Here is a 15,271-nt window from a genome sequence, read left to right as displayed (position 1 = left end):
ACACGCGCCACATGTAAAAAATAAATAAAAGTTCAAAATTAAAAATATTGTTAAAATAAGAAAATCATAAAAATCCCAAAAAGAATATGAAAACTTAGAAATTTAAAAAATTAAAAATCATTAAAATTAAAAAACCCAAAAACTACAAAAAAATCTTAATTTATTTCGAATTCACTTAAATTTTTAAAAATATAAAAACTAAAACTAATTAAAATTCCCAAAAATAATAAAAATTTTAAAAACCCAAAAAAACTTAAAATTTAAAAAAACTAATCTGTTTAAAATTCACTTAAAATTTTAAAACTAAAAAAATCATTAAATTTCCCAAAAAATCATAAAAATTATATAAAAAGGCCCAAAAATCTATAAAATAAAAAATAAAAACTTAATCTATTTTTGAAAATTATTTAAAAAATTAACTTATAAGTATGCAAGACTTCAAAAAATTTAAAATTCATAAAACTTAAAATTAATTATTTGGAATTTATGATTTTAGAAAATTTTATAATATTTTTACTTAAAAATCAAATTTCTTTAAAAATATAAAAAACACATAAAATGCAATAAAAACCATAAAATTTCCCAAAATATATTCCATGAAATCATTTAAAATTTTAATAAAATTCTAAAATTTCTGAAAACTTAAAATTAAAAAATGCAATTTTTTTTTTTTATGAAAATTTTGGACGCTTCGTATACTTATAAATTTTTAAAAATATATTTTTATGATTTTTTATTTTAATGATTTCTAATTTTCAAGTAAATCTTTAATTTTTACTCATGGAAGCATGTCATTGGTTGGTTTATTTTTTCAACGAAAACTTTTAAAAGAGTTAAACTGAGTGACAGAATTAAAATAAAAGGCCAAACTAACCAAAAAAATAGTAAAATGGCCCAAGTGAGAATTTCACTATAATATGGGGGGAAATGGTATTAAGCCTATTTTAAATTAATATGATAGAAATATCGGATTGATTAAAAAGTTTACATGTACGACAAGTACAAATATCTTAATTAATCCAACAGTTAAGTTTTTAAAATATTAATCATATAAGAAGTTACGAAAGGGTATAAAACTACTTAAGATTTACACAAGTGTAATTGGATGCCTACGTGTATATATATATGCTAGTTCTCATTTTACGTGTGTTGCATGTGATTTTACATTTTAGTTTTAAAATTTTATTAAATAATATTTTTATAATTTTTGAAAAAATATTTACTAAGTAAATGAGAATTTATCTAATTTATAATAAAAGTTGATTAATTTTGAAAAATAATTGAAAGAATAAAATAACGTCTTAAAAGTAATGAAAATATAAAATAAAATAAAAAGTAGAAAACATCTAATGGTAAAATATTAAGTAATTAGATCAAATAACTTGTTAGTTGAATATGAGTTCAAATTTCATTTACAAAGAACTATTACTTTAATACTTCATTTCTTTTGATATAATATCTCACAACATAATGATAAACAACATTCACAATTATGTAAATATTATTAAAATCAAATAATAATAATAATAAAACTATTGAATATCAAATAATAATAAGTAAACATCTCAAATAATAATGAAAATTGTATTATTTTTTTAGAAACAAAACCTATTAAATAATGTTAAAATATGATTCTTTTAGTAATTTTTAGATGTTATTTTAAATGGAAATGTTTTGCTAAGGCATATATTTATAGTGTTAAATATTAGTTTTAATTGGTATATAACTATAACACTAATTATGTCACATCCCAGAAATGGGATTAGAAGAATTGAGTTTATAGTTTATTAATTGACTGGATTTAAGCCTGAATACACATGATTGTTAAAGTGTGTTAATGTATGTTTTAGTGGAACTAAGCATGATTTGTATGATCTATGTATGATATACAGTATGTTAGAATAGGAAAATTTGACATGAAAACACGAAATAGTATGTATAGGTGTCAATATGTCATATGTAGGTTGGGCATGTTTTGTTAACCTTACAATTAGGTCCTAATTTTATGCTATACAATTTAAGTCCCTAAATGCTATGAAATGACTTGAAATTTTGTATGATTAAATCTTATTTGGATAATTCCATAATTTTACTCTTGATTTTACAAAAGGTTTTACTAAAATATTTTACTAAAATTATGATTTAGTCTTTAGACTTTGCTTTAAAAATTAAATGAGTTTTACTTATCGGTTCTAGAATTTTCTTTCAATTATAGCCCTTATTAAATTGTTTTATATTGTACAAATGATTTAATTGTTGAATTACAAGTTTTACTTATATCGTATGTTAAATAAGAAATGAATATTAGGCTTGATTATTTCCGTGTATCTAAGTCATTTTATTAGAGTTTAATAAGGGTGAAATGAATTAAAATATTAATATTGAGACTTGACTATGAGTATTAATTGTTATATATAAACTAAAATGGAATGTGCTAAGAACTATAAGTTAATAAAAATTGAATAAATGTGTAAGTTAATAAAGAATATGTAAGTTGAGTCCGAATTAAATATATAAAGTTAAGAAATAAGATTAAACAAGAAGTAGGTTTTAGGTTTAATGGTTAAATGTTAGCTTTCCTTTTTACTGAGCTTAGGTTCAAATCTTACTCTTTCCATTTTTTTTCCTTTTTATTTTCAGCAACCTAAGATAAAAACCACACTAAACTAAATATTGTTAGGGGTAAAAATTAAACAAAAAATAGGTTTAAGCTAAATGGTTAGCATGTTAAAATCCTTTTTGGAGGTCCTAGGTTCAAGTCTCTCATTCCCTTTTAATTTTGATATTTCACCAAAACGCCCCAAAAACATATCAATATAATTAAGCGTAAAAAATAAATAAGAAATAGACGATAACCAATTGTTAAAGCATTAGTTTCCCCCTTGTGAACTTAAGTTTAAGCCTCCATCTTTTTTCATTTCAATTTCAAATCTCGACAAAATCTTGAGAAAATTACAAGTGGCGCCCCTATGGTTTACAAACTTCTTTTCTAATTAGAATTTACAACTTGCTCCTTCTTATTTTCTTTTTATCTTCTTTTTACTAATTAGATTTTCATATTATCCCTTTTCAAATCCTAGTAGAATTTGCTTTCCATCTTTCTATTTATTCTCTTTTTATTTTCTTCCATTTTCTTTACACCATATTTTCATCCTAAATGTTGAACACTTTGCTACCCTGAATCAAATCATTCCCCGTTCAATCATTTTCTATCGGAGTTTAGATTTGTCATCAATAAACATTCATTATCTTTGTCAAGAATCAGTAAGTACATCTCGTTTCTGATGTTTAAATCCTAAATTTTTGTAGAATTTCTATCTAACATTCATCTTTCAATTCAATTACTCAATCTTTTTCGGTTCTTGCTGAATCCTTCGACAATCTTGACGAATTTTGAAATCAATCGTTAAATCGTGTATAAATGTTGTTTAAAGGACCTGTTTTAGGTGTGTCAAATCAAATTTGATTGCAAGGGACGTTGTTCGAACTTTTGGTGAAAAGTGTATGTTCTTTTACAAGTGAATTGAGGCAAACCGAGTCTAGGAATAGGACCACACAACCCCCCCCCCCCACACGACCATGTGCCTAGCAAAACCTAGGCTAGTTCATGAACCACAAGGCAAGACCCTTCCACACAGCCAGGCCATACATCATGTGACCTCTGTTTTACAGTTTTACTTAGAAATTTATGTTATTTGTAGTTTATTCCTTAAACATTCTCAGAATTATTTTTAGTGTTTTATTTTACTCAATTGAGTCCTTGACAAGGTGAATAATATTAGAATCCATGACCTAATTGATTGAATTATTATATATATGCATGATATGTGAATAATATATGTCCGTTGCATCTTTATTTTTTATTGTACTTTCAACATGCCTCACGATATTGTCAAGTCGTATCCATGAAAAGCACATGTTTTGCTACTATACTGATTAGTTAAAAGCATATATATTTTTGTCATATTGATCTATATAAGCATTTTATTCGTTACCGTTTCGATCTGTCATAAGCATGTCATATTGCACTGCATGGAGTGGGACGCTTTGAAAGGAGAAAGTTTAGACAAATTAATAATCTGCAACTCTGGTGGTTCATCCACAAATTATCTGGTAGCTTTTATATGCAAAAATGTTGTGCATTTACAACCATCTGGTAGCGTATTGACCTGCAACATTGGTGGTTCATCCACCCATTTTTTGGCAGCTTTTTTTTGCAATTATGTTGTGTATCCACAACCATCTGGCAACATATTAACTTGCAACAATGGTGGTTCATCCACCCACATTTTGGTCGCTCTCATCTGCAATTATGTTGTGCACTCACAACCATTTGCCAGCGTATTGACCTGTAACTTTTGTGGTTTATCCATAACCCAACGTGTAGGGATGGACGAGTTTTAGGGAACTCTTACTATAGTGTGCAATAATGGGGTAATATCTTTTCTGTTAAACTGAAACATGTATTGCATTCATAAAGAATGTGCATACAATTCTGAGATGATACATATACATATACATTGTTGAGTTGATATGATATACCGATATTCTAAAACTACTATTGTGGATTATTCTATGTGATGTGATTTTGCATGCTAATCGGTTGCACTGATTTTTTTATAATGGAACCCACATTAAGCTTCATAGCTCACTCCCATTTTATTTCCATTTTTATAGATAACCTACTAGGTTTGAATGCGGACACGACATCCAGAGGGTCTTAGCTCGGTTTTAATTTATTAAAATATTTTAGATTTATTATTCGATATTTTTACATTTTAGAGATTGTACCGTTTTATTTTGGAACTATGGCATGAGATTTATGATTTGTTTTTTTATAGCCTACATGACTTTTAATTTGATCTTAGGATATCAAAATATGAATTTTATTTATTTTTGCATGAAATATAATTTTTATTTAAATTAAATTAATTATCACTTTTCGGTGCTTGGTAATAATTAAATCTTGAATAATAAATAAATTAGAAAATAACTAAGTTTTCAAAAGGTAGAACACCATTATAAGAAAAATCAGTTTTGTTAACCCATGAGTTGTTTTTTTTCTAAAATTAGAATAAATTTTCTTCTAAAATAAACAAATGTTTTAATATGATCGTTTTAAAACTCTAATAATTTCTTTGGATCATTTTGATGACTAATGTAATATTCCAAATTCGGGCCTAACATCTAAGCCGGGTTAGAAAGGTTACAAATTAAGTGATGATTACTATTACATTGATAATGAAAACATTATAAATAAATAATAAATTTATACATTATAGATTAGATTACCAATATATTGATATTATCTTTTTTAATATAATGTTATTTTGACGCAATTAATTTTTATTAATTGTAAAAGATTAATTTTAATATTATTAATTATTATCATATTTAAAATAAAATCATATTTATATATAAACGTTTTTTATTTAATTAAAGAACTTTGAATTTTATTTTTTGATTTATCCAGTTATATTTCATCATTTTATATTTTTACAATTATATTAATTAATAATATAGTATGTTATTTTTAGGTAGAAATTTTAAAAATATGACTATATTAATTAATTTCACATGGATATATTATTATATTAATTAATATTTAATTAAAAATATTTATATTATTATCACATAAAAATACTAATAAATTATTATGGTAATGAAAATTAACAATATAACAACATTTTATATGAGAAAGGATTGTATGAATAAGTGATTATACGTCATTCAGATCCTTTCCAATAGTTTTATGTCACATCGATCTTTTATCCGAATTTGTGATTTTATCCTGAAAAAATCAAATCCAAATTAAAATACTAAAATTCAGGATAAAATCACGAAATTCGAGATAAGAATCTTGATGTGGCATAAAACTATTAGAAAGGGATACAGATGACGTGTCGTCACTGTTTCATACAATCCTTTCTTCATTTTATATTGACATAATCACAATTAAAGTTTTTTTTTTGTGTGTGTGTATAATTGCACAAAATCAGAATTGTAAGATTGTAAGTTGGCCTAAAAAGAAGAAGAAAGATAGAAGATTTGAATTGGTAATTAAAACCAAAATTAGGGGTAATGTGATAAAAGATAGGAGTATTAATTGGGTTAGTTTAATAAAACAAGATTTCCCGGTTGTAGAGAAAATTGAAAGGCAGACGAAAGCAAAGAGAAATTCCCAAATAAGAAGAAACCAAAACTGAAATTGAAAGAAAATAAAGAAAGAATGGCGTTGAAATTGAATCACTTCCCACAAAAACTCCTATGTTTTGGTCTTCCGGCAATGGCTACTTTCTCATCTCCCAAGTTTTTCATGGCCTCCACTCTCCCTTCTGCCTCCAAGTTAGTGCTGCGTCTTCCTTTTTCAATATCCCCTTCATCTTCTTTATCTTTCTTCCTTTTTCATCATTTTCTTTCTACTTCATATTAATAGATATATAGAGAGAAAGAAATATGTTGAAAAATGTGTTTGAGCTTAGGTTCTTGGCTGGAATTTTCTATTAAAAAAAAAAAAAAAACAGTTCACTCACAGTTTGTGTTGGGGTGAATATTTATTTGTATCAAATCATAAAATAAAAATTTAAAGATTAAAATGTATTTTAAACAAAGTTTATAAATTTGGACCGGCAGTTAAATTGGTTAAGTCATTAATTCGAAAAATTGGATTAAAAAAAAACATAAAAGAAATTAATAATCGCAGTTATTAGCTTGGTTCAACTGGTCTGTACTCATTTACGAATCAATCGACCTAATACCTTTCTCCAAACTGGTACCTTGGTTGATTCCCAGTGTGACCAAGCAATACGGTTCAAACAACTATGATCCTAAGTCTCTATAAGTCATACATTTAGAATTTAGTCTTCCTACTTTTATTTTAAAGAATTTAATCTCTCTACTCTTTGGATTTAAAAATTGATTTCAAATTATATATAACCACGTAACATTTTAATTGAAAAGTTAACAATATTAACTATTTGAACTAATTAATAACATTATAAAAATATAGAACTAAATTATATTAGAAATTAAAGTATAAGGATTAAATATCTAATTTAAGCATTTTAGAAGGATCAATTATTGAAAATTAACTATTTTTATATAATAATAATAATAAAAGAAACTTGGTGTGTGCCACGTGTCAGCATGAGTTTTATATATAGGTATATAGATATAGATATAGATTTAAATTTTTAGCATATTTTAAGAACTAAAACTGAAATTATACCATAATTTAAAAAGAAAAAATAAAAAAGGAGAGCTTTGTTTGTCTTCTGGACAGGTGTGAATGGTTTAGATACAACGTATAGAGTAGTAGGAGATCTTTTGCGTACATATAGTTAGAAAAATAATTAAGAACTTTGGTAATTTTTCTAAATTTAGTTTTTGAATTTTTATTGTTTAAATTAGTATTATATTAAATAATTTAGTTTTTTTTCTTTTTAACTGTTAGAAATTGTTATATATTATCTATTATTTTATTTTAAAGAAATTGAAAAAAATGTTAGAGAATTACAACAAAATTATAAAAAATTTAAAATGTAAATTTTTAAATATATATTACAAAACATTTTTTAAAACACAAAACGGCCATAACTTGACTTTTCAAACTCGAAATTGAATGATTTAAAGTGCGTTTGAAACTAATAAATAGATCTTGAACACTATAAAGATAATTCAACCCAAAAATACTTGAATTACATCTAAAAACTTGTTGCAAGTTAACTGATTTTCAAACTTAAAATTGACATTTTCATTGAATGAAATTTAATAAAATTTCACTATCATCCGTTCATATATTAAACACTATAATAATTCTTAAAAAAGTTTTTCTTAGAGACTAGTGAGAATGTCTCTTTATAATTAGTATTATCTTTTTTAGTATAACCTTTGACAACAAATCTAACTTTATATCATTCGATATTTGCATCCAACTCATTTTGAATCTTTTGACAATATCTCATACTTTATTTTATTCTATAGATTTATCTCATCTTTCATGATATTTAACCATTTGTCAAACTATCACTGTTTATGGCTTGTGAAAATAAAATGGATCTTTGTTGATTCCAAAATAAAAATACTTAAAATATTAAAATTTTATAAATTTTATTTAAAAATAGTAAAAATAACTATTAAAATGGTAAAAATAATAATTATTATTATTAAAATTTTAAAATAAAAATAAAAATCAGAAATATCCTAATGAATTATAAAAATTACTAAAATACACATCAATAATAAATTAAAAAATGGATGTCCACATTCATTTGAACTTAGACTGCCATTTGTCTAAGTTAATTATGAATGCGGTTTTAAATATTAAAAATGTAAACAAAAATTAAAAGATAAAAATTTTATTAAAATTTATAAAATGTTTAATATTTATTAAAAGATTTATAAAATTATAAAATCCATAAAAAAATATCATCTGATTTTGCATACACATTAAAGATTTTAATAATTTCTTCTACCATCTTATAATTTTTTAAAAAATTTAATATTTACTTGTATTTTTCTTCGTATCATATTTTCGTGACAATCTATATACTTAAATATGAAAGTAATGTTCATCATTGTTCCCATCTGCCGCGTGTCCTTCTTGGCTTCTCTTTTCTTTTCCTTTTATCTTAGAGAAATAGTTAAATTTTAGTTTTAATTTCCGATTTAATCTCTACGCTTGTCCCTATATTTTTATAAATTTATTAATTAGTTCAAACAGTAATTACTATTAATTTTTTTATTAAAATATTATGTTGCTATATATAATTTGAGTGCTATAAAAATCTTAAAACTGACACATAACTTCCCATAAATCAAACTAAAATTTTGTCCCTAAATTATGTTAAAACTTGAGATTTAATTTATATACTTTAAGTCTTCTTTTTTACATAAATTGGCCCTCTATTTTATAATATTATTAATAAGTATAAATAGTTAATATTGCTAAATATTTCAACCAAAATGCTGATGTGAGAACACCATTTTCAATAGAAAAATATTTTATAATGACGAGTTTAAACGAGTGTTTTTAAAAAATTTCAATAAATATTTTTAATGTTATTTTTATTGTTATATAACTACCAAGTGATTTTTTTATTTCAAAATACCACAGTAAAAGTCCTATGGACACAAGAATCTGCCATGTTGTCTTTATTCTTTTCTTTACATTATAGAAAAACAGTTCAATTTCAATTTTGGTCCCTCTATTGTTTTTGAATTTGAGATATGCTCCTTATAGTTTAATTTCTAACATAATTTGGTTTTAATAAGTCATACAATTTTTAATTAGTTCAAATAGTTAATAGCATTTACTTTTCGATTAAAATATTACATAGTTATATATAATTTTAAAGTGGATTTTAAAACCAAAAGTAAAGGGATTAAATTTAAAATGTAAGAAGTATATAAAGACTTAGGGTGTACTTTATAATTTTCAATTTTTATTTTATAAATTAACATAAATAAATAATTAACTCACCGCAAAACGTGAATCAAAATGTGAATGAACCATTTTAGTTATAATATTATTTTCAATAGTTGTTGAGTTATTAGATAGGTTATATAATTATTATACGTGAGCCTTCAATATCTAAAGTTTAATGTAGTGAGCTAATTTTAGTTCCAATTATTCTTATTCTTCTATTGTTTGTGCTTAATATTGATTTAATACTACTTTATAATACTTGTAAACTGAAAAAGAAACTATGAATCGAAATTTGAGTGGAAGGCATATAAAAGTAACTCAAAAGATATACATTTGAATCCAGGGAAGGTGAAAATCTGAAAAAGACATATATGCCTCGTCGACATATGCATGTTCAAGTCACACATTCGATGCCCCCGCAAAAGATCGAGGTGTTTAAATCTTTGGAGAACTGGGTAGAGGAAAACCTTTTAAGTCTCCTAAAGCCAATTGACAACAATTGGCAACCCCAGGATTTTCTTCCAGATCCTACGTCTGATGGGTTCTATGATCAAATCCAAGAGATACAGGAAAGAACCAAGGAGATCCCGGATGATTACTTTGTTGTTTTGGTTGGTGATATGATCACAGAGGAAGCCCTTCCAACTTACCAGACGTTGCTTAACACCATGGATGGAACTAGTGATGAAACAGGTGCTAGCCTTACTCCTTGGGCCATTTGGACGAGGGCATGGACCGCTGAAGAAAACAGGCATGGCGATCTACTTAATAAGTATCTCTACTTGTCCGGAAAGGTCGACATGAGGCAAATCGAGAAGACAATCCAGTATTTGATTGCTTCAGGAATGGTAAGTGAGATGGTTGCCAGTTGCTCCACTATCTTATTATTTAATTCAGAACCAATTAAGCTAAATCTGAGTTTATATTTGTAGGACTCGAAGAGCGAAAACAACCCATATCTGGGAGCCATCTACACATCATTCCAAGAAAGGGCAACTTTTATTTCCCATGGAAACACTGCAAAACTCGCTAAGGAGTATGGGGACACTGAGTTGGCTAAAATATGTGGTTTCATTGCCGCGGATGAAAAGCGGCACGAGACAGCCTATACCAAACTTACTGACAAGCTGTTTGAGGTAGATCCTGACGAAACCGTTCGAGCCTTTGCCAACATGATGAGGAAGAAAATCACGATGCCTGCTTACTTGATGTACGATGGGCAAGACGAAAACCTTTTCGACCACTTCTCGGCTGTTGCACAAAGACTTGGGGTTTACACTGCTTCCGACTATGCTAATATTGTGGAGTTCTTGGTGGATCGATGGAACGTGAAGGAATTAACTGGACTTTCAGCTGATGGGCGTAAAGCTCAGGATTTTGTATGTAATCTTGCTCCAAAAATTAGAAAATTGGAAGAGAGATTTCAATTAAGAGCAAAGCAAGCGTCAGGTCTTCCCTTCAGTTGGATTTTTAATAGAGAAGTCATGCTCTAAAGTCTTGAAACAGCAACTATGGACTTTTTTTATTTTCCTGCCAATGTGATCTTATCTTTCAAGTAAAATCATAGCTATTCAAAATATTATAAAGTATAAAAGTTTTTGAGTATTTCTATGGAGATTTGATTTTCTGAAACTATTAAATATAATATTTTATGAATGTTTTATAATATAAAGGTATAGCTTTCTAATTTTGCAAATATTATATGTGGTTTTTTTTAAGTTTTATTATGTTTGTGCTCTTTTTTACTATATTTCGAGTTTCCATCTGTTCTATTTTGTATTGAGATGAATTTAATTCTAATTATTTGAATATGTACTATACATTCTGTGACCATTTTAAAATTCTTAAAAATAGTTTGACCAATTTTTGAAATAAAGAAGTCGTCACTATTTTTTTTATTCCACTTTGATTTTAATGAAATTTTAAAATAAATTAACTTTTTTAAATAAACATTAAAACAACAATTTTTAGTTTTCAAATCAAATTTTAAATTTATGAGTTTAAATACAGAGAAGAAAAGTATTAATGGCTAGTTTAGTAATGCTTCTAAGAATTATTTTTGAGACAAAAAATGCTTTTGAGACAAAAAGCGCTTTTGAGATAAAAAGTATTCCTAAATAAGACGCTTTTGAGATAAAAAGTATTCCTAAATAAGACGCTTTTGAGAGAAAGAAGTGTTTTTCAAAAGCCAAAAATTGGCCAAACGCGGAAGCAGGAAATTTGAGCTTTTGCTGCAAAATCACTTTTGGGTGTCGAATTACTTTTCACCTTTACTTCAACACACAGATGGTATTTTTTATTACTATACACCAACCAAAATAACTTTTTTTTTCTAGTTCTTTCAACTTTTGCAGCAGTTCTTTAAACTACTTTCCCGCGTTTCTCTTTCTCTGGTCCTTCAACTTTTGCAGAGTTCTTTGAACTACTTTCCCTTCTGTCATTTTCTTTGAATAAAAGTCCGATTTGTGAAGTAGCAATGGAAGAGGACCTTGCCCTTCTTTTTCAAAGATACATCTGCTGATATTTGTTCCTTCAATGTATGCTTTTTTATTTTCTTTTTGTCCTTTTCTACTTTTTCTGTGAAAGGTAAACGGCTTTAGTCTCCATCTAAAAATGGGTTTTGTTTGGTCTCCTTCTATTCACTTTGTTGTTCTTAAGTCTTGACAAGCTATATAGGATTTGCTTTTGTGTTCATTGATAGTGTAATGTACAGTAGTTTGTTGATGATTCCCTGTCACATTGTTTGCTTCACTGGCTGAAGAAGTACGTCCACTGAAAGCATGAGCCCAGCTAAACTCTCACTTGTATGCTTTTAGATATTGTTCATATACATAACATTTAACTTGTAAAATACTTAGCTAAAAAATTTGGTGAAATTCATGAACAAACGTAAATAGTATTGTTGTATGCAAGGGATGATTGATATATACAAACTAAATTTAAAGATTATTTATTTATATTTTAAGAATTTTTTTGTAATATTGATTTTCAATTTTCTATATGTGATCATATATATTTATATAATAGATGAAAAGTACTTCGGTCGTTGAAGTTAGTGGTGAGAAAGATCAAAGCAATGTGAGATTAGAGATTGACAAAAATATTCTGAGATATTTATTAAAGAGATATTGAAAGGCAATAAACTTGATACTCATTTCACAAAAGAGGGATGGCTGAAAATAATGGTCATCTTCGAGAATGAAACATATAAGGCTTATTTGAAAAGACAATTTAAAAATAGGTGGGATGCCTGGAAAAAAGAATGGAAGGCTTGGAAAAAGCTTAAAGGCGAAGATACTAATCTACGGTGGAATCCTATAAAAGGAACCATTGATGCATCATATGATTTTTGAACTATCAATTTATATGTAGGTTGTGCCTGAAGCTCAAAAATTTAGAACTTCAAGCATTAATCCTGAATTCGAAAGGAAGTTAAACTAGATGTTCATGGGGATAGATGCCATCGGTGATAAAGCATGGGTGTCGAAACCATTTTTTTAAGTTTGGAAAAAGTGGGTCAACTTTAAAGCGAAAATAGAGTCGCCACCAATCCTTTTTGTTTAGGTGTGATCGGGTCACCCTGTGATCGATCATTTTAATAAAGGATTTTGGTTTATTAAAACAACATTTTTGGTCTACAAAAAGCTAGAAAACAGATTCGGGAGTTGGTTACGCGCGAATAAATATTAGCACCCTCGCAATGCCCAAAATTGGTACCATATTGATCAATTAACGCCCTAATGTTGAAAACTTGAGAAGAATTTAAAATACAATTCCTTTAAAAATGTTTGGATAACTTGAATTAGATATTGAGATTCTCTAGTTCAGAAGGAATAAAATATCATATCCAGCACGTTAGGACACAACATTTCGAACCCCCGGTACAAGATTATCTTATAATTTCCAAAACTCATGCATTTAAAATTTCAAAAGGATATTTGGCTATTTGGTCAAACGGTAAATCGAAACCCAGCACGATTGCGCATGATTTCTCGAATTTCCAAACATAAAACATTGCCTTTATTTTTTTAGAAATCCTTACCTCGAGATACAAAATGCCATATCCAGTGAGTTATGACACAATAGCTCGAATTCCTGAGAATAAGCTTTTATTTGAAACTTATGCGTTTTGATTGAAAAAGGAGTACTTGGTTACTTAGATTCAACGAGGAAATTAGAACCCAGTAAGTTAGGGCACAATCTGCTCGAAGATGCCAAATACCGAGTATTGCCTTATTTTGAAAACTTTTGAATAAAATGATTTTAAAACTTAAACGATATTAAAACACGACCTTTTAAACGAATAAAATGCGATGGAATAATAATGTACAACGCAAAGTAATAATTCATAAACAAAATGTTATAATAATGAATCACAAATAACAAATAAATACAAAGTAAGAAAATCTAAAATAAAATATAAAACAATTCTAAGCAAATGATACGTAAAAAGAATTTAAAATGGATATTATAAAAGCGATCTAAAGTGTATAAAATAATTTAAAAAATTATTATCCATTCAAGATAAAATAATATATAAAACTCCTTAAAAATAATATATAAGCAATTCAAAATATATAATGTGTGAAAAAAGTTTGAAATACATAATATATGAAAATATTAAAGTAAATAATGTATAAAAATTTGAAATAAGCATTATATAAAAAGTTAAAATAGATAATAATAAAATGTAAAATAAATAAATAAATAAATAGAATGTTAATAACAAAAGTAAAAAACATATATAAGAAAAATAGTAATGAAAATAATGTTAGTATATAAATAGAAATAAAAATATAATAAATAGAAATATAATAATAGTAGAAATATAAATAGATAAATAATAATAGCATTAGAATAACAAAATAAATATAAATAGAAACATAATAATAATAGAATAATATATTAAAATAGTTAATTTGATAATAAAATAGCGAAAACAAAAAAAAGATTAAATCTAACCTTAAAGCAAAATTTTGGGGCAAATTAAAAATAAATAAAAGGAAATGGACCAATTTGAACATGCGAATAACAAAGAGGGACCAAAAGGAAAATAATCCCCACCTTCCAAAACGCACAGCTTCAAGGAGGACCAAAATGCAGTCAAAACAAATTTTAGGGCAAAAAAAAACTTAATTGCAAAACAATAAAAAAACGGAAGGGCTAAAAGCAATTGGACGAATTTAGAAAAAACAAAGAAATTGAAAAGAAATGGACAAAATTCCCACGTAATTGAAAGAGAAAAGAAAATAATTCAATTTCAATGGAAATAGGAAAAGAGAGAATAATCCAATTCCAAATTGAAGTAGGAATACAAAAGTAATTCATCTCAGTCTCCCTTTCAAAGAAAAAAAATTCCTATTTATATACATGGGGTTTACTAAAAAATAGACTAACTAATTTAATAATAAAATAAAATAAAATCAAAATCAAAATCAAATCTTCCTATTTTTAGCCTTTTACCAAGTCAACAAATTTTGATAACTCCTTGGCTTTCTCCATCTTTTTTATTTGGCCACAATTTAATATTGTCTTTCAATTTGGTCCTTTTTGGCTTGTTTTTGACCAATTGCATCCTTTGGCTTCGGTTATTTCTTTTTTGGGAGGCCCAGGCCAAAATTAGCCTATTACAATGGGCACCTTCTTCGGGTACACTCCCTAGTGAATTTTTTGAGGATGTTGACAATGAAATACTTGAAAAAAATGAGGAAGAAAATGCGATAAATGATGTTCACATTTCAAGTCAAGTGGGATGTGATTTTGATGGAAACAAATAAAAAAAACACTTGAGGCATGAACTTCACATTTTAAAATTGGAAGGAAGAAATCCTAAAAGAAAATTAG

The 15,271-nt window shown here is 26.7% G+C and overlaps 1 protein-coding gene across 1 annotated transcript; it reads left to right on the top strand.

The window, feature by feature from the left end:
- The first annotated feature begins 6,130 nt into the window (after positions 1 to 6,130).
- On the top strand, positions 6,131 to 10,988 carry LOC108488623 (stearoyl-[acyl-carrier-protein] 9-desaturase, chloroplastic-like). The gene is made up of 3 exons (XM_017792912.2): positions 6,131 to 6,345; positions 9,771 to 10,275; positions 10,360 to 10,988. The coding sequence occupies exons 1-3, from the start codon at positions 6,230 to 6,232 to the stop codon at positions 10,918 to 10,920; spliced, it is 1,182 nt and encodes a 393-aa protein (XP_017648401.1). The 5' UTR covers positions 6,131 to 6,229; the 3' UTR covers positions 10,921 to 10,988.
- Positions 10,989 to 15,271: the final 4,283 nt, after the last annotated feature.

This window comes from Gossypium arboreum, chromosome 10 (genome assembly GCF_025698485.1).
Source record: "Gossypium arboreum isolate Shixiya-1 chromosome 10, ASM2569848v2, whole genome shotgun sequence".
In the NCBI taxonomy this organism is placed as follows: domain Eukaryota; kingdom Viridiplantae; phylum Streptophyta; class Magnoliopsida; order Malvales; family Malvaceae; genus Gossypium; species Gossypium arboreum.
This window is presented reverse-complemented; position numbering and strand designations above follow the sequence as displayed.

Bases quoted from the DNA above. Each gene is read 5' to 3' on its own strand.
- LOC108488623 (XM_017792912.2), top strand. From the start codon at position 6,230: ATGGCGTTGAAATTGAATCACTTCCCACAAAAACTCCTATGTTTTGGT. The intron at 6,346-9,770 runs GTTAGTGCTGCG...ATTTGAATCCAG, and splicing joins ACTCTCCCTTCTGCCTCCAA to GGAAGGTGAAAATCTGAAAA. The intron at 10,276-10,359 runs GTAAGTGAGATG...TTATATTTGTAG, and splicing joins ATTTGATTGCTTCAGGAATG to GACTCGAAGAGCGAAAACAA.